Here is a 20,830-nt window from a genome sequence, read left to right as displayed (position 1 = left end):
TTTTAAACAATAAAGCTCAACTAGAAACGATCAATGCGATTATTTAACACGGTTTCGGTCATCCCTCTTTGAGAAAAAAATGAAACTTGTTTTCGGGGTTCACGCTCCATGTTCCAGGGTGAATGAGTATGTTATGCATGGCTGAAAACCTTCAAATTAAAATTAAAAACAGAACTACAGCTCCCGTAAACCTTTTCTTTTTCTTCAATGCATTACCTACTTCCTGTTGCACGTTCACAGCCAAGAGCAAATGTTTAACCTCACACTTGTACCTCTTGCCTTTCCAGGAAGTGACGGACATCAAAGGGCAGCATGGAGACTTCAGCTCCAACAGCCACCGAGAAGAAGGAGTGTAAGGGTTCAGGTCTGGACGGGAGCAGCTTCTCGGAGATCCCAAAGAAGCCCTTGCCCACCACTCTGACCAGAGGTACAGCTTTTTAATACATCCTCTACCCTTTATACTAGATAATTTGGTGATAAACCAATAATACCTCAGCTATTCTAATATTGCACTCTAGTATCCGTTTGTTTGCTGTAGCATAATGTACTCATACAGTGCAGTGAAACATGACGGCCAGTCACATAAGTAGCTGGTTGCACATGAAAAGAGGAAGACCAAGAGATGGGGCACGCATGTTTCAGAGATGTCAGAGAATGGGTGATGAAAAAGTGTTATAATGAGGTCGAAAGACCTTGTTCTCACCTCCCAAGTGTAAATTTCATGAATTACTAAAGAAGGCTGGCAAAATAGTGGACGACACAGTGTACCAGAGTCCTCGGATAAAGGCCGGGCGGAGGGAACACCTTTGAAATGCTAAGGAGACATCGGATGACATTGTGGCGTTAGCGGTATTTTTGCTTAATGATGGCTTGGTGGCCTGCCACGAGAGGAGCCATTAATTGTTTAGGGATGTGGGGTGAGAAACTAGGACGTTTCAGCGTTGCCCTCCCTGGCACCTCCACAAAGAGGACACAAGTTTTTCATACCAGCAAAGAAGAAAAAAGTAGTGCGCTTGCCATGATATGAATTATTTAGTCAATTACACTGTTATGATCATTGTGTATTATGTAGACTGCAGTGGTTGAATTTTCATAACCTTGCACCAGTGGAAAATAAAATAAAGGAGTCTGCTGCACCCAGCCGGGCTTATTTGTGCTTGTGTGGTACCAGGAGGTTGCAGGGTGTGCAAGATTCCCACTATAAAGGGGTCATAATTAAAAGATGAGAGCTCATGTTTTCATTAGTGGATGTGTGATGAAAACTCCTCCTAACGAGGTCTGAGGACCTAGTTCGGGCCTCAGAGGTGCCGGCGTTATAAATTACTAACGCCTGCTGGTGGAGCCGGCCGGTGGACACTGAACCCCCTCAGGAAGACTCACTGGCATCATCTGAGGGGCCACTGCAGGAACACATCACTCTAGTTGCTTTACTGGTTAATGAAGGGCCTGGTGGCCTGCCATCACAAAGCTCACCACGTCACACGGGGGAGTGAAAGTAGGACGTCAGTGTGTCATTAGATAGTTTTAAGGCTTTTGTTTCCAATTGGATTATTCTTTTCTTTTTGTATTTGCATTGGTTCTGAAACTAGCATGCATGTGGAAACCAAAATGTGGGGCGAATGTGAATGAATCAAGTAGCTTGGAAACATTTTTTGTAAGATGTCACAAACTGGCTTTCTTAAAAGGTCCTCTTTCAGGCAGCTTACTCGTGTTTGAACGGAATTGCAAAGTACTCCAAACCATGCGGACTACATTATAGGTCTCCGTAAACTGGAAAATGAAACCGCACAATACAGTCGTGTAACTTAAGCAGAAACATCCTGAGAACATCTTGTTCACCCTGATCCGCTGTGTCAGCCGGCAATGAATCTCATAACTAGTTTGATGAGAGCTCACTTTGCTCGTGTTTCACAGAGACGTGCCTCGCCCTGTTGGACACGTCTGTGAGTGTGACAATGAGAGGCCAGGGATGCCGGCACTAGACTGCAGGTCGGGTACGGGCCTCATGATACGAGTCAGGCTTCTTTCTCTGGGCCTTGTTAATGGTTTTAAATGGGCACCCACATTTGGTGTGACAGCCTTCATCCGCCTCTCGGCTACAGGGCGTGCTTCCACAGGCAACAACACTTGCAACCGGACTCCCAGGCCTCCGGGATTTACGAGTCTGTGTCGGCTTGTGGTCCACCATGTCAGAGTAACATGTGTCCAGATTAGGTAGTACCAGGACTGTAAAACATCTCATGGTTTCAAAGGAATACCTTTGAGCCTGGCATATGGACGCCCGGATGCACTGTGTGCCGAGGATGACCGACCGTTTGCAAGGCTGCCAACTGGTTGTTTTACGGCCCTTGTTATATCCCGAGAAAGTTTGCCGAACAGAATTTTTCCATCATCCCTCACTCCAGTGTTGACTGTACGAGGCCAGTGGAGCAGACAAGCTCGCTAACACTGATTATTTCTGCCTAAGCAGTGTGTTATATTCATCTTTCTTGGAGTTCAGCCGTAGCTTGCGAACGCCCGACAGAGATGGATGTTCTTCAGCATGAGAAACACATTGTCCACAGATAATTATTCACAGCTTTGATGTATGTAAGGAGGATGCCAATGAGAGGAGGCATGAACAAAAGAAATGTCCTCACCTTTGTCTACACTCGCCGTATTACTTGTACTCAAACAAGAATACGGCATTAAATCACCCGACCTTCAGTTTCTCTGCATGAAAATGGAGTCTGACTCAGAGTGGTCACTGGAGCGCAGATGGATGCGGAAGAGAAGTCTGGTGTAATTAGTCTTGCAGGGAGTAGAGCACTGGCTGTGCGATAAGGAGCCGTGTGTTAATCATGGCTATCACAGGGGGGTCTTGGATGGAGCCTGAAGGGTCTCCGCACTGGCCACAAGGGCTTTCTCCTGAGGGTGCTCTGGAACGGGTCACCCCCTCCTCCCCATCCCGCCGTCAGAGAAAAATGTCCCAGAGCAAAATAGACCCCCTCTTCCCCCAGCTCCCTCCCTCCCCGTCCACAGGCCCACTCCAAAGGGACAGCCACTAATCTTCCTGAGAAAGAGATTTCTGCCTTTCTTTCTGTGCTCCTAAATGAGGCTCTTACGCTGCTGTGGTTCCACAGACCGGGTGAGAGGTGGAGGCGAGGGGGTTGGCAGGGGATTCAGATTCAGTGACCAGGGTTATGCAGGGATGACCGCATTCAAGCCAGACCCCTTGCCCCCTCTGGTTTAACTCCTTGGCCCTCCGCCTTAGTTGAAAGAATCAGAGGATCCATCTCCTGATGCCTGAAGTATTCTACTTAGCAAAAAAGAAGAAGAAAAATGCAGTTGTTCACAATGGTCATGACGCTCCAACATCCAGACCAGTTCATTATTATTTTTTGACCAAGGAACAAACCTGTGGGGTAAGTGTTCAGTGCAACGCACCTTTATGTATCTTTTCTGGGAATGTCAATACTAAAAATGTAGAAGTTGGCACCACGACCAGGGAAGGTCTTACGGTACTTGATACTCAATTTGACACCAGTAACCATAAAACCATCATAAAAGAGCAAACACACTACACTATACTACACAAATATGCATATTATGTACTTCAACATACACTCAATTATTATTGATTGCATACATATTTTGTAAATGTATTATTAATACACCATAATGTAACTCTGTTTGCTGTTTTTCCATTTAGCAAAGCAGAAATGTTCTGGCCCAACGACTGCTAACAGCTAACATTAGCTAGCTCTCCTCCATTTGATTGTAACACAGATGTGTTGTCATGAATGTCAGGATACTGCTCTATCGTCCCGGGTCGATGGACCGCTGCTCGAGCCCGGACCCCTGATACCTGCGGTTTCAGAATCGGGGCATCGACTTGGCATCAAAGTATATGTTCTCTCAACACTCCCTAATCTTTGCTATTTAAGGAAATATTGCAGATCGAGTTACGAGGCTGTACATACATGAAACACTTCCCTGGCCCTGAAGGCCTCCAAAGATGTCATGGATTTCATTTTTAACAGCCAAAGTCCATATTTGCATCCTCAGTGTTGAGAGGCATCAGCTCTATCAGGTGTCATCTACAGTAACATTTTGTAACGGCATCAATAATGCCTCTCCTGATATCTGAGATGACCTGCAAGCAACAAGCTTACAGGAAGGCCTATTGACCAAGTCCCAGTGTTGTTTATTTTCCTGTCAGGGTCTATAGCCACACACTATCAGGAACTCACCGCTGTCCTCCAAGAATGACTTTAAGAGAGACCGATATTGTTTCTGTCCCGGAATGACTTTCAATTTATGGCCTTCATCATCTGCAGAGTCAGTTTACACTATGTGCCTGATATGTCCTGTGTGTGCCCTTATTGGGACTGCACACAGGTCTGCATGGGGAAACACACCTGCTGAAAGACTTGAATAGCTGACTGGCAATTGAGGTAACAGATTACTTAATGTGGCTCTTGTAAAACGTTAACTTCCATCCTCACCTTTCTGTCTTTCTCTGCCTTGCCTTGAGTTTCATTTTGTTCACTGGCCGGCCAAGACTGGATTTTAAGATTAGATATGTTAAGATATGTTTTTTTGTACGCACTCTGACGTCACCCATTGGTTTGTGGACGACGGTTTTTAATCCTTAAATTCAGCATTTTGGCCATTCATGAACTGAACACACTGTGAAAGGGTTAAAGTTCTTAGACAAAAACATGGAACGCCGTGGCAGCAACCTGTCAATCATCTTGTAGCCCCGCCCTAAAGCATCCCCTGCTTTATGGTCTGTTTGACTCTAAATGGACCATAATTTACTAAATGAACTGTATTGAAAAAGACTTGAAACTAGAGATTGAGACCATAAACTCATGTTTACAATGTTTACTGAGGGAATAAATCAAGAGAGAAGTCATTCATTTATATAGACTTCTATGCAACCTGACTTCTCTTTGAGCCTGTTTTAGTTGCGGCTTTTATCATCACCCATCACAGAGTTTCTGGCCGACATACGAGGAGAAGGAACTGCTTATGATGGTGAACCCATCCAGGGATTGTTAGCAATTGTTCGTTTGAAGTTTGAAGCCTTATATACGTACATACAATTATTATTATTACTTCATGTTTTATTTAATATAAAGCTAAATTATACATGTTTCAGAGATTCTTTTTTATGTATACTTGTGTTATGTTGAACTAAGAAGGCAAAGAAACCACAAGATGAAGAAAAACCTTGAGGTTCAGAGGAAATCTTCACAACTTTTAAGCACTATCAAGACTCAGTTTCCTAGTTTTGAAAATGAATATCTCAAGACAAATGTGTATTTTAGTGAATGCTTACAAGACAGTCATGAAGGCAAATATTAGGAAGCCTATTTTCTGAGCAAATGCCTTTCGTAGGTTATCTGAATGGAACACTGACAGCCTTTGGAAGCTCTATAATGTGGTTATGAAACATAAATCAGGCTCAAATGAGAGGACATTTCGGATATTGGTTGTTTCTTTGGAGCACTCTGCCTCCGCTTCAAAGCAGCCGGAGTTAAAAAAGCAACGTGGTACGCTCTGGGCAGTGTCTGAGAATATAAATCTCTCTGTACCAGAGGCATCTACACACACACGCACACACACACACACACACACACACACACACACACACACACACACACACACACACACACACACACACACACACAGACAGGGCCCAAAGACAACATGTTACATTCCTCACCGTTTACAAGCAGTGGGAGAGGAGGTGGAGGCATTATATGGATGCTTTAGGGGATTAACCAACGCCCGTCCGCCAGCTTTCTCTCCCCATCCCTCGAGTCTCTTCCTTCTCCCTCCTTCATACATCCCTTCTTCTTTTTGTTCTTCATCCGCTCTTAACAGAAAGCTCTTTCCCAGCATGCGGAGTGTAATCCATGCCCCTGCCACTAAGACACTTCCTGCCTGTTTTGTTTGTCAGGCTGAAGGGAATCAGCCCAATAAGGTCGAGCTCTCTCCTCTTCTCTGAGGTGTCGCCTCAGGCAACCGCTTTCTTTACACGGGTTATCAAAGAAGTTGTTGGTTCAAGGTCCATGCCCACGCATTTCTACCAAGTCCCCGACCCGGTGTGACCCTCTGTGTCCGTCAGACTTCAGCCACCAGCCTGCCAGCCTCGGCTACTTTCATCCACTAATGTAGCCCCAACACTCACAGTTCAAGTGAAGCAAAATAAACGTCCGAGGAGTTTAGACGTGGTAAAACAAAAATGTGTGCTAGCTGTAAACACGGACGGGAGGCGCTTGTGTAAACAGGCCTGGTTCCTACGGCTGAGTAGGTCTCGAGGCAGACAGTTTGTGGTCGGCTCTTCCGGCGCGTACCCCCCCCTCCTCGCCTCGCCTGCGGACACAGCTGTGGTCCGCCCTCGCTGGAACGCTACTGGAGTAAAAGAATCAATCACAGCGCTACACGGAGCAAAGAAAAGCCCACTCACCCATGATGAGAAGTGCATGTCTGCAGTTGCTGAGGCATCAGCCGAGAATATATAAAACAATAAACACCTTAAAGGTTTGCATCAACGCACGTCTCTCCAGGGAGAACGTTTTATTATGTTGATGTTCCAGACTTCCAGACAGTGGAAAATAGGTGTCTTTACAATTAATATCTGCTGTAATTGTCCTGTAGCTTCCCAAGAAAGCAAGAGGAGGAAATTGATTTTTGCCATCAGTGAAATTCCTCCTGAGGGAAGCGCTGCTTCTTGTAATTACAGATCTAAGGTTTCACCACTGCTGCGCTCCAGCCTCTGCTAGCATTTAGCAATTAGCCAACTGTACAATAGCAAACCATCCTGCCCAGTCAGCAGCTACGTTTGCAGCAGAGGCGGAGGAGTTCCATAAACATTTATGAAAAAATAAACGTTTACAATGTATGTCCGTGGCTACAGCCCCGGGATCTCCAGATGGAGTGCGGCTGAAGCCGGTCATCCCCAATGGACTCACTCTGAGGAGAGGACGCAGACGAGTCACAGTAAACTGGGCAACCAGCAAAATAAGCAAATGAGGTTGCCTCAGTAAATACAGCGGACTGCTGTCCCTTCCCACAATTCATTGGCTCTGGGAACCTCGTCCCGAAAACTGGATCGGAGGGGAAAAACTGAGAGGTTTCTTTAAAAAATGTCAGTTATCAAATTTGGCTTTGTTTTTTTGCTTCCTGCTATTTGTTATGGATTTACCGATTAGATATTGAAGCACAGCTTGCTGTATCGATTCTCAAAATCGTTATAGATTTTTCATCAATAATTTACATGCAAGGATTTGGGGCACACAGTGGCTCAGGTCGCACAGAGAGTAGTGCTACTTTATGACGCTGGAGCGTTCTGATTGCATACAAAAGTAAAGACAAATACTCACATTATGGATATGCTGGTGTGCTCTTTATACTATGGCAGTTTCACAAATGTTAGATTTTTTTTTATCACAATATATCGCAATAAATTAAATCGTAATGCAAAGCCCTAATTGTATTACATGACTGCTGACACATTTATGACACCTAGTGAGGACTGAGATGTGGTTGCATCTCTATGAGCTAGTAAGTAGACATTGAATAGAAGTTATTTTATCGGAATAGAATAGAGAAGGAATTCCAAATGGAGGCTGGTTTTCCTGCCATTCTTTTCTGCAGGTTAAAAAAAATGTCTTTCAGCCCGCCAAAAGCTACAGTGTCATATTCTTTGTGAGAAAGTGATTCTGGACTGAGCTGCTATTAGTTGCACTGCTCTGTAATCACAGCCAAGCCTGTCATAAGGCCATTGTATGGTTGTCATGGTCCTTTGAAAGAAAAAAAAGGAAACAAATTGCTGCGAATATGGAAAGCTGATTTGTATGCCATTCATCATACGGCTGCAGGAAACAGGAATAAAGACAGTGGTTCTGTAACAGCTGGGTAGCAACAGATGATTGAGGGCTAACCGGACTGAGGTTGGCATTGTAGCTTCTTTTCCAGAAACAGGATGTCTGAGATTTAAATCTGAACTTCTTACCCAAACATTACATGTGCCCTTTGCACGATACTCCTGCCCAGTGTGCTTTTTTTGTTTAATGGCCTCAGTCCAATTCTATAGTTGTGGTGCAGCAAAGTAGATTTTGTGGAATATTAACTAGGACTGCTCTAGATATAGTGTCATCACCATTCATATCTATACAACCATTGTGTTTATGATTACAAATGTACTACAACACAAAATTGCTTGAAAAAAAGTCTCCATGAATCCAGCCTTCTCAAACTGCAATGGAGTTATATTAACAATCTTCATTTAACTTTGTAATATACACAATCTTATTTGGATCATAACATATATCATAGGACCAAAGAAATGTTGAAATGTTAGTTTTTTAAATATATTTTCAAGCTTTAATTAATGCAGTTTCTTTGTGATTCTCTTTAGTTTTTTTTGGATTAGACTGGAAACCAGTAAGTATATGTCAGGATTTAAAGAAATAGAAATAGAAACTCATGAAATCATACATAGCATTAAATGTTACTCAGAGAAAATGTGAAGTGTGCGATAAAAAGCCAGAGGGAGAAGTCTCTTCACATGGCATCATGTGATGTTTTGGTCTACAGATGAAAAAAAACGGTCCACTGTCAAGCCAATGGCGTTCAAAGTCATCCATTCATAAAATACCAACAATGAAAATACAATCAAACTCTTTTCTGTCAACTAACCTTCCGTAAATGCTAATTTCAAGTTTTGTTCTGTGGAGATATAATTACACTCATTTTGCACTTATTGCGACGAGGTTCATCGCTCTGCTTCAGCGCCGTTACGTAAGAGTAAGGAGGCGGCTGTCTCGCAAACAGTCTGCGAGTGAAAAGCGCTCGTTGAATGAGCGCCTGTGTGTTAGTATAGCGTGTAAGCCTGTTGTGTTTTGTTTGCCAGGTGATTTCCCCGACGGTGTTAGCTAAGCCTGAGAATTTTTGGCGCTGGCTTCAAAGAGCAGCGGGGTCATTCCCTGGCAGCGGCGAATACAGACATGTTCACGGCAGACGTGGAGCTGACATGCACAGCACTGCAGGCAGACTGTCTGTCAGCTTGACCACCAGCATCCTGCATGTTGAAGTTTGTCTAAGGATTTGTAGAGCTAGCTTCAGAAAGAGACTCACACTTCAGTAGAAATGGAAACCATCCATTATTGCACACTCAATCTATATTTGCACACAGTGGGGAAACAATTAGTCAAGTGACAGAAACACTTCTTTTTTTGGTGTAAATGGAATACTTTTTGGTTTTAGACAAAAGAGGCAATATGAGGACACCTTGGCTCTGTGTTGATAATTTTCAGATTAGACCTTTAAATGGGCAGTTTTCAGAACAGATCACTCCTATAAAGAAAACTATCATTAGTGTCAGCCCTATACTTACATTCACACACATTCATATTGTGTAAGATAATATCCTCTCCAAGAGACACTACGCAAGGAGTTAACTGCGGTGCTGCCTCAGACACCAATGCGTAGGGGTTGATTTATAATTTGTTGAGTTAATAGCACCGCCGCAGGACTGAATGGATGTCATTCAGCCGTATTGCGCTTTAATTGTACTCCACACAGTAACTTGGCCAGGTTTTCACTTTGCTTTGTTTGCCATAGGTAGATAAACTACTGGCTCTTTTTGAATATGAGTTACAATGTTTACTCTTCCATAACGTCCCAGGTGTTACAATGTTTACTGTGACTCTTCCATAATGTCCCAGGTGTTACAATGTTTACTGTGACTCTTCCATAATGTCCCAGGTGTTACAATGTTTACTGCTACTGTATCACAAAGTCGCGGTAAACGGGTTAACTGCAAAAGTTTTGTTGTTTGCTGACCGAAGACAGAAAAATACATTTCCTTGTCTTCATATTGTCCAGGCCTTTCAGTCAGGACAAGAAGCTTAATGAAAACAACCACTTTTATTTGGCATGGAAGGCATTTTTTTGCTTTCACCCGGCTTAGTGTGGATATTTTGTCTCACAGCCACCTTTGGACCCCGATGGCTTAAAGCAGCCTGTCTCCAGATTGTAATCTTATCAGAGATTATAAAGTAAACTGTCCTGCTAAAAGATTGCACTGTCTGACATGTTGTGGCAAGGTGCTTTTTCAGCCATCACGCTAGATGCACAGCGTATCGTTTCACTCAATGCACACCTCCTCAGGGCTCTTTTTTTTCAAAAGCTTCCATACTTAGTGGACCCATTGATAGAACATTTGTGCATTTTGCAAATCATATTTATTTGTCACCATCTTGACTTCATAATAAATGCCAGGTGTTTTAGCATGTGAACAAGTGAAAAGACAAATTGTATAAACATGTGTACTGGCAGTGTGTGTGTGCTTCTGGGTATGCTTCATCCATGAGCGCACATTCTCCGAGTGTTAGCTTTGGCAAAACAGGTTTGAGATGCTTAAGCGATAAAGGTACTGTAAATCCTCTTTATTCCGCAGAGTTGTAGTCTCACAGAGAATCTGGCTCATCTGAAATTCCCACGGAACAAGTGGGGGGAGGAGGGGGGTGACGGAGAGGAAGAAAGGGAGAGGGTATTCAGCTGAAGAGGGGGTATTGTTTACATATCAAGACGCTTCCTCTAACTCCCAGGAAAAGCAGTAATTTACCTAGCGAGGTTTTACAGTTTAATTTCTCCATTGTGCGGGGGGATAACGCCTTAATTATAGAGGAGGAAGTGGCCCTAAGCCCCGGACAGAGGGCGAGGGCGAACAGAGAGCCTCAGTGAGTTTTGGACCCCCACCTCTCCAGCCTCAATCTGAATTTCTCACTCCCTCTTTGCTGTGGCCATTTTGCCTGTTCATTAGCACTTGTGGGGTGTCTGGGCGCTCGCCAATTAGTACTCTGCTCCAAGTCATATTTCCTTCTGTGAGGCCAGAGCAGCTCTACTGGTGGAGACTTCTAGGCGTCTGGGATGGGGGGGTAAAACCTTCGGTAATATCCCATCCAGACTGGGCCTCTTGCACAGTAAGTCATCATGACAGACATGAGCAAATATTGACCAAAGCTATAAAGCTTCAAGGTATACAGGGTCAAATATATGGTTACTGCAAAACTATCCATCAACATCTTATTAAGTTGTGTATTCAGTTTGAAGAAATGGGGTTTGGGATTTCATGTCTTTTAAATGCAGTTTAACTTCTGACGAGTGCCAAAAACGTAATGGTAGTTCATTTTTCTCAAGTCGTTTTCACATGATTTAGGAAATCTCCGTTTAAGCTGGTTACTTTAATAAAATAACTCTTTGCCATATTTGCTGAAACACTCACTGTGTGAAACATGAAGGTTCCTCTGCCTCCTCATAGTGCCATTATGAATAATCTTTGGACTGCACAGTGAACCCAGAAATTATTCTGCAGACTGATGAAGATAATCGTTAGCTACAAATGGGACCATCCCAAGGGACCTGCCAATTTATTGACTCAAGTCATTCAGAACATGAAGCCATCAAGGACAATGTTCTTGATGGCACACCACAAGGTGAGGAGAAGGTTTTTGTGAAAGCTTTATTGAGCATCTCGTAAGGCGTCTGATTGCATTTTTGGAATAAACTGACTAACTGATCAGAATCAGAATCAGCTTTACACATGTACACATACATGGAATTTGACTCCGGTTACATGTTGTGCTCGTCATACATATTATCTAAAATAAATATAAAAAAGACATTAAAGACAACAGAGTAGAACACAGAAACTAAGCATCAGCATTAGCAATGCAAAGGAAGCTGCAATAAGAGCTGTTTTTACAGGTGTACATTAAGTAAAGTTAATACTGGACAACTTGTGATTTGGTGAAATGAGCCTTGTGCATATATCACACGTGTGTATGTTTGTGTGTGTACAGTGTGTGTACGCGTGTATGTGTGTGTGTACAGTGTGTGTACAACGTGTGTATGTGTGTGTGTATGTGTTATCCTCACTGGTTGGCTTCGGCAGCTTGTCAAATCTGTAGAGGGTTCATGCCCCAGGACTTGGCCACAATAATACAAGCTATTCATTCAGTGTGACCTCACAACCAGGACAGCTAACAAAACTACCCTAGTTATGAATATGTTTTCATATTTCTTTGCGATATTTGTCTGATGGTAAAGAGTTTCAAGGAGTATATGTAGATTAAGGCTCAACTCTTGCCTTTGTAACACAGTGGTAGCACAATACTTTTTACACTCTGGTAGTTTGTGTTTCCCTTGCCACACATGAGTCTGCACAAGATCGTCTAATAAATATTGTATAAAACCTTTCCAAAGCATTTAATGCTAATACATCTTTGTTTCTTTAATAGCTACGAATGCAACACTATCCAACCTCCATCCATGCCTAATACTGGCGTTGTTGCACCTCTGATCTTTGTGAAAGACAAGCATCTGTACACTTACTTTTTCTTCCACTCTCTCTCCCTCCTCCCTTCTCTCACTCCACTGCCACACAGTTACTAGCACCATTAGGCTGTCATAACACGGCACATATAACCTGAGGTGATCCCAGGACTGAGCGTCCCCGGGGGCGAGGCGCTGCGGCAGCCCAACAGGATTGCTACCTCATGGTCTGGGGTGATGGGTACCACATGTAAGCGGCGGCAACCGCTGGGCCTAATAGGAGCGGACATGTGGCGGTCTGACAGGCGGGAGATCAGATGGCTAGGACTGGCCTATCGCTATAGTAACGGGGCACTGTGTCTATAGGCCCTATGTTAACATGGTTTGCTTCAAATAGAGTCTTTGTACAGAAGAAACACTCCCTCATGGCTCCCCGTCTGCCTTGGTCTTGGCCTCATTCTAGAGCCACCCTGGCTTGTTGGAATTCATACGTTCAACAGACCTGCCCTTTTATTTCACCCTGCTCCACTGTAACGTCCCAAAATACAATGCACCTAAAAGATAGGCTGACAGCTAGTAATCCTACACTTAATTACAGTCGTCATATACAAAAGTGAAGCAAAAAAAAATCTAGAGCCTGTAGTTTTGCTCACAAAACCCGCCCTCTTTCTTTAGCGGATAGAACTTTGCATAACTGTCTGTTTCAACCATAGACTGTATCTTTAAATCCAACAGTTTACAGTTTAATCGACAGTCCATACATACAGTTAATACAGTAAATACAGTCCATACAGTAAATACAGTCCATACAGTAAATACAGTCCATACATACAGCACATACATACAGTAAATACAGTAAATACAGTCCATACATACAGCACATACATACAGTAAATACAGTCCATACATACAGTAAATACAGTAAATACAGTCCATACATACAGCACATACATACAGTAAATACAGTCCATACAGTAAATACAGTCCATTAGGGCTGCAACTAACGATTATTTTAATAATCGATTAATCGGTTGATTTTTTTTCCGATTAATCGATGAATCGGATAAAAAAATGTTTTTATCAAAAAAGCGTTCATTTCCAACCCTTTATTCAAAAACAGAAGTGACAGTGCAAAACATCTTCAGAAAATCCACAAACAGTTTGCTCCTTGAACATCCCTGAGCTGTTAATTAAAACAACAAAATGGACTAACACTAAAAACATACACATCTATACTTTACATCTGCCAAATGTGAGCCCTTTTTACTGTAATTGATCCCTCCAGAGGCTGCATTTACATACCCTGCTTTATCAATATGTATGAAATACTGGGACAGAGGGAAGCTGTACTGCTACATATAGAGCGTCCTCTTCCTTAAACTCTTTCATTCTGGGTCTCTTATGACCACGACGTCACGTTGTTGGCTATGCCCAACTACGTGATTTGCTTCATTCTACTTTGAGTAAAAAAAAAAAAAAAACCTGCAGCCAGATCCTCCGGTGAGCCGGTTTAACGTTAACGAGTGACAGCGTGAACTGAACCAGACCGGGGGGGTGACGGCATGTTTCATCACGTTACGTTTTTTCACAAGCAAGACTGAACTGTAACGTAACTTTAACGACAATACACAACCCAAACACGTTAGCTAACGTGATAGCAAGCTGACTAGCTTCCATTAAAAACAAGTTTGAGGAACATGAAGACGCTGACTGGCCAAGACTCGACTTGTCAAAGATGTTCTATTTTTGAGAACATCACAACCTCAGCTTTTCTCGTGTCTCACTCCAATCTCAGAAACGCTGGCCGGACAGTTGCTCTGCTCCGCTCTTTTTTTTCTTCTCCGCGACTTATTGGCCGGCGTAGTAATCGCGCGACACAACGAATCGATAATGAAATTTGTTGCCAACACTTTTGATAATCGATTTTTATCGATTTTATCGATTCGTTGTTGCAGCCCTACAGTCCATACAGTAAATACAGTAAATACAGTCCATACATACAGTAAATACAGTCCAGTCCATCTGTATTGAGATTATTTCTGTACAATCTAATCTGTAGCAGTCCATTATCAAATTCACAGTCCATATTTCTCCTACCTCCTTGTCTTTCCACCATTTTGTCCTACGCTTCAGAAGCTCTTAAGACTCCTAAAGTCCTCCCCACTACTCCTTACAGTTCTTCACCTCAAGAGCAGCTTTGGGAATAACCTTTATCTTTATGTTGCTGGGACTGTGGCTCGTCAACGTCCGCAGAACTCAAAGAAGATAAATGTTCCTCGTCGCCCACTGTGACACTTACAACACCACACAAGAAGACATGCCCGTGGGGGAATGTGAAAGAATCACAGTTTTTCTGGAGTGTCAACTGGTATTAATGGCAGGAAAGTAGGACAGTGGCGTTTCTTGACATGCAATGACTACATTGAAAACAGCAGTATCTACCAAAAGTAGGCTCTGCCTGACACAGCTGCTGTGTTTCACTTTAAGGATCACAGACTTTTTGCTCCTACACACTTTGAGCAGATGATGGAAAAGATCTCACCGGCTACCTGAGACATGCAAGTGTTGGTGAATTTTCTCAGCTGAAACCGCCCAAAATCCCAACAGATGTTAACGACATTGTTGGAGCCGTGATCCCATCCTAAACCACAGCAATGTGTGACTTCACGTGGTGTGTGCTGTAACTGCTTAATGTGGTTCATTTAAAGTGAAGATTAAGAATAATTCAGTGGCAGCATGTGGCATCCTTTCCCCACGGAAAGAACAAGAGTTGGTTGATGAAGGTCACGACTGTGCCACATGTGGATCATTATCAAGAGCCAGGCAGCAACAGTTAAAACTTCAATGTGCTCTTAGACTGGGGCTTTGAAGCAGGGCAAAGGAAAAAATGCTTTCTAATCAAGGCCTTACAAAAACAAAAGCCACAATGCCTCAACTGTAAGACGACCATCTCCAACCTGAGGAGCCAGATGGTTTCTGTTTGTTTGTTTCTATTGGAGGGAAAACCAAATGAATTATATGATAAGTCAGGCTTTAGTCGTTTGTCTGTTTAGTACATGAAGGCTGAGCAAAATGTCCCTTTGGGGATTCTTTAAGATGTATAAAACAACAACATTTTCTAGGTTTAGTGAATTAAACGTTGCGCTGGAAAGAGACCGTAAAGAGAATTGACCATGTTTTTTTGTTTTGTTTTTTCCTCATTGAATCAAATCAAGATATGCGTACATGTCTTTACCCAGGATTTGCTCTGGAGCCTGGAGTTTGGCTCGACTCCACACTGTAATTGCTTCACCATGTCACCGCTCAATTGCGCCGTCACTAAGACTCAGATATCATATGGAACTCCCATTTTCATTTTTCTTATTTCAGCCCTCCAAAACCCCAAGGTTTGAAGAAATCCCACTGTTATCATCGCCGTTGTGGTCCAAGAAAGAACTTCTTCACTCACTTTGTATGTTGATAGAAACTCTCTGGAAGTAATTCAGTCTAGGAATGGACTCAATGACAGAGTAAGATGGTCTTTAGTCAGAATTCTTAAGTATGGGTCACCAAACATGGGTATGTTATTATAATACAGGACAGATTGTATAGTTAGAATGTGAAATGTTTAGTTTTGATTGTCTGTGGTATTCATCATCTCTCAAATACTGATGCAGTTTGTGACAACAGGCTTTAAGGCATCCACCAAGTGTTTACATTGATTAAAGGTCCAGTACTCATCAGAGGAAAATTAAACAAAGAAAAGGGAAAAGTCAATCACACAGGAGAGGCCAAGTTATTCTAACCTTTAATTTCTCATATGGGCTGAGCGGCAAAAAATGTATTCTTGGTTCCTGTAATGAAATGGAATAAAACATTTTTGGTAGATAGCACACCTTTGGAACTTTATGCCCCCAAATCTCTGGGAAACTGAGAAATGCAGATCGCAAATATTACGACGCGGAAAAGCGAAACGGCGCTTTTGTTCCACAAACAAAGGCAACAGCCAATCACGGTGTGCGGAATAACTGGAATTTTGCCGCTTTAAAAGGATTATATACGAACAACACAGGTAATTTGTAGTGCTGCAAACTTTTCAACCCTACCATTCTCAATAAAAGCCTTTATTGGCAGGCTATATTTGGTATGTTGTGTCATTTCTTCATGACACTCCCCGGTGTGCCTTTATACTGGAAGTTACACATCCGTCACTCACTGACTCTGAGATTGAGTTCAGTCTTCCAAGAAGTAGCACAAAAATTGTGCTTTCAACTCTTGTACAATGAGTCCCTGGTCTCTGTAATTACAGCTCAGTCGCCTACTTCTCTCTTAGTCTCAGGTTGCATGAGGACCAGGGATACAGGGAGTTCAGGCTTTAATCAGAACCTGCATGCTTTAGCTACGTTTTCAACTACTTGATTGTATCGCTGTCATCGCCATTTCCATTCTCTTTTTCATTTGCTCGAGCCTCCCCGAAGCGGCCTTAAGACGTTTTGATCAGATGCCTCGATGTGGAATTGGATTCTTGTATTTTGAGATTTCCATGTTTTGACATGGTGAAACATTGTGAGGGTATATCTGAGTAGTTTAGAGCAAATTAACACAAAATGCATTCCAGATGCAGAGAATAAGTCAAAGGGAATCCGATGGTTTAATATAAGAACCAGTCCCTTTGTACTGGTTCCATGTGAACACGGGAAGCTTTGAAGACGTTTGTAACTTTTAAGTTCAAGTCCCCATTGACATAATTCAGAGGAGTAATTTCAATATTTTTGACAAATACATATGTTGTGATCACTAATGGCCTGGCGGAGTAATATAAATATCGTATCGGCACTCCATATTCTTTCTATGATCTTCTTCCAAAACTTGATTCCGCAAACATGGTCTACATCACAATGTCCTGAGCTGTTAATCATTATTAGGACTTTTATAACAAAGCTAATTTGGTTTTTATTGTGGCACAGAAATCTGACATGGTATTAAGTAGCAGGACTTAGAGTTTCGGATTGAGATTTTGGCGGTTCCTGTGGACAAAAACGGTAGTGTCCTTTTAGAAAACCTCTCATTCTACTGCAGTCAGTAACTTTAAGTAGTACTTAAGTTGAGGCACTTTACTTAAAGCCACTGCCCATTAAGTATTTGAAAAAACTAAATGGATTGCAAAGGGAAAAGGGAAAAGAAAGAGATGAGGTAGTGTTTATGGGGATAAACTTGGACCCATGTAAGGTTAGACTGCCCAGCCGGTCTAAAACCAATACTATCCCTTGCCACCATGGAGGTTTATTTTTAGGGAAGACAGACATGGATGTCAGTCTGCTCTCCCTCGTCCTCTGACAGTGAGACTGCTCCAGGGTTTGTGTGAAGAACATGTAGCAGTAGAAGTGTCCTGGGCTTTACTCCAAAGATGGCGAGCATTTACAATTCTATTAGCAATATCAGCTTGACTTTGGATGCTGCTGCCCGTTTCCCTGTTTTTATTTTTATCACAAGAATTTAAGTTGAAAGCGCTGCCATAATTGATATGTTTGATATGTTTTACGAAGTCTTTTAAAGGTTGCTAGTTTGAATGTCTTTTGGGAGACTCTTTACTCAACAGCTACTAAAGCCCAGATGTTGCCGTGGAGATGTGTGGTGGTCATCAGCATCAGTCGTCATCAGTCTATAAACTGTGTGTCACTGAACAGAGAAGTGAGGGACGTGTGAAGAGCAGGATGTACAAACGAGACTAAACTGATATATTGAATCCTCTTTAGTAGACAGATGTTAAACTAACATGTATAGTGCTAATTTGATGGAAAAACTAAACTAATTCAATTTAACCAATACATTTGTATTGTTTTATTTCTCCTCTTGTTTGTTACATTTTGTCAAACATTATTCCTTTATTCCGTCATAATGTAATTATAAAGCAGGATCATTATTTACCAGCTCGGACCAAGTCCTCATGAATAAAAGTTGCATTACCAAACTGCAGAGCAACTTCCTGATGATTGAGAGCCCTTCCCCTCCATATCCACCAGAGTGTTTGTCAGATAAAGGAGATTCCCCCACAGGCTCACCCCGAGGTGACCCGACTCTCTCAGTGTCACACGAGGGAAGCGGCACGTTGGCTAATTTTATCACACAATGCTCGCTGTTTGTCAGCGCGGCTCCGCTGACGAATGATTCCTTATCTTGAGGGCTGTTGTTTGTTGTTGCTGAGTAATGTCCCGGCCGCTCGCTGCTGTCTCTGGAGCCTTCAGGGGCTTCAGCTGCCCCGCTGTCAGCTGTCAGGGGCCACACTCGCGTTACAGTCGTGGTGCACGTGTGCTCACCTGAGCACACGCCATCGAAGACGCACACGATTTAAATTGCAGCTCTGCGGGAAAGCAAAAGTTTCTTTGAACACAAACTCAAGTGTGGTTTCCTCGCGTGGGCCAACCCGTCCTCACTCCCCACGCCTTACACAGCGATGCTGGGCAGAGGCCTTCGTCACCTGATAACCAGCACACTGAGGTGACTGTGGCTCAGTGGTTAGCAGGGTCGTCCTTCAATCAGAGGATCGCCGGTTCGGTCCCCGGCTCCGCTAGCCCATATTGATGTGTCCTTGAGCAAGACACTTAACCCTAAATTGCTCCCATAGCTGCGCCTACGGTGTGTGAATGGTTGATCATCTGATGTGGCACCTTGCATGGTAGCTCCTCCCATCAGTGGGTGAATGATGTCATGAAGTGTTAAAGCACTTTGAGTGGTCAGAAGACTAGAAAAGCGTTGTATGGATACTTTAGCGACTTATTTGACCGTTTTGTCACATGGCGGAAGTTACGTCACAAACGTACAGTTATTTTAAACAAAAAAAACAATATTTTCCTCAAGCTAACCAAGTAGTTTTGATGCGTAAGTAAACTTAAAAACCAAATGCACGTGACCATCCGAAAATGACCCGTCGTCCCTGACCCGTCCAAATCTGACCTAGTTTGACGCTTAGAGGCCACTGACCAAGCTGTGGTGTTTAGCGGGTTATGCAGGATAACTGTTGTCTGTTTGCCGTTTGCTCTCTGACTTCCTCACTCAGCTCGATGGCACATAACGTATTGAAGACAGACATGTCGACTAACACGGAGCACACCCCCTTCTTTCTGTCAATGTCCCAAGTCCCTCTCCTTTATAAACGGTTCGACCCTATTGCCAGAGAGGGACTGATGAAAGCAACATGTGTTACTCGCAGGGCCTCTTGTTTATTTGACTTCCATACTTGCATTAAGGCCGGTATACACATCAACTGCCCTGCAGGCTGCAGGCAGAGAGATGCAACTGTTCCCATCCCTCTCACAGCGCCAGAGGTAGCTGCAGGGAGGAGGGTGACGTCTCACCTGCTGATCAATGCCATTCAGCACTGAGGGTAAAGCGTGTGTGCAGTTTCTTATTCCAGAATAATACGCCTTTGAGTCAAGATATATCGTCACACGAAATCAAGTCAGGAAGACGGACATTGTATATATATTTTTGTAATCCTGGTATCCCATGGCGGAGAAAACATCAATTCACATGTTTTGTGACCTGGCAGATCCCTGAGGTTGTGGCTTCTCTAATAACTCATGCCATTGTTCACATGCCCTCTTTTTCTTCTTACTTTCTTTCCTCTTTGCTTATCAATGACTGCTCACTTCTTCTTTCAGCTCTTGTCTGAAGCAAGGCAGTCTTGTTGGTAGGAAACCCGATGCCGTTTAACTTGACCAACAATCAGTAGCATGTCAACGAGCGGCTCTGACTCCATGGAACATTCACAAAATGCAGCTCGCCTGTCCTCCAGCTCTGCACTCGCTCAGCATGGGACTACTTTCTTTCACTGATTATGTATAAAACAACACGGGTGCTTTGAAAAAGAGCCTTGTGTCAAAGAGCTAGAGGAGATGGGGTGCTGAAAGGGAAATGTCTCTCCACAGTTCTTCATCAGTGGTTTGAAGCCAGCGACGTAGGCTGTGCAGTAACGTCCCATGAGTCGGCTCATAAATCAGTGCTCTGTCGTCACTGTGATAGGTTAAGAGTTGTCCTTTTTCAGGTCGCTCTGGCAACAGAGTCCAGCTAGCTAAAACAACAACAGATGGAAAACAAGTCAGCAAGCATGCCATAGTTTACTGCTCAGGACAGCAGGAGCATCGGGTCGGCTTCCACTTTGTCTGCTTTAACCACCAATTTAAGCTTTTGACAATATACAATATTCCATATAACAACTACTGTCAACTTAATCTTTTCCTCGCAAAACATGGACTCTAAAATGCAGGCCGAGCAGGGAAGCGCTGTCAGACCGGGAGGGGATCACCTGACAGTCAATCCAGTTGGTCGGAGGCCCTCTGACCTGCTTCACAGCTGTTTCTTGTTAGTGCTTTAAAACAAATTCCCAGAGCGAGATGGTTTCCTCGCTCAATCCTGCCCTGCAGAAAGAGGCCAGACAAGAAGGGGGTTCATAAGACCCTGCTGCTGTGTGTGTGTGTGTGTGTGTGTGTGTGTGTGTGTGTGTGTGTGTGTGTGTGTG

At 43.2% G+C, this 20,830-nt stretch overlaps 1 protein-coding gene across 1 annotated transcript in view; it reads left to right on the top strand.

Moving 5' to 3' along the window:
* Positions 1 to 312: 312 nt before the first annotated feature.
* gli2a (GLI family zinc finger 2a) overlaps positions 313 to 20,830 on the top strand; it is a gene marked incomplete at both ends in the record, with an annotated part of 61,865 nt that continues 41,347 nt past the window's right edge. The window contains one exon of the mRNA XM_079231293.1: positions 313 to 427. Coding sequence (XP_079087419.1) covers positions 313 to 427 — 115 coding nt within the window. The remainder of the gene's footprint in view (positions 428 to 20,830) is intronic.

This window comes from Taurulus bubalis (assembly GCF_910589615.1).
Source record: "Taurulus bubalis genome assembly, chromosome: 15".
Taxonomy (NCBI): domain Eukaryota; kingdom Metazoa; phylum Chordata; class Actinopteri; order Perciformes; family Cottidae; genus Taurulus; species Taurulus bubalis.
This window is presented reverse-complemented; position numbering and strand designations above follow the sequence as displayed.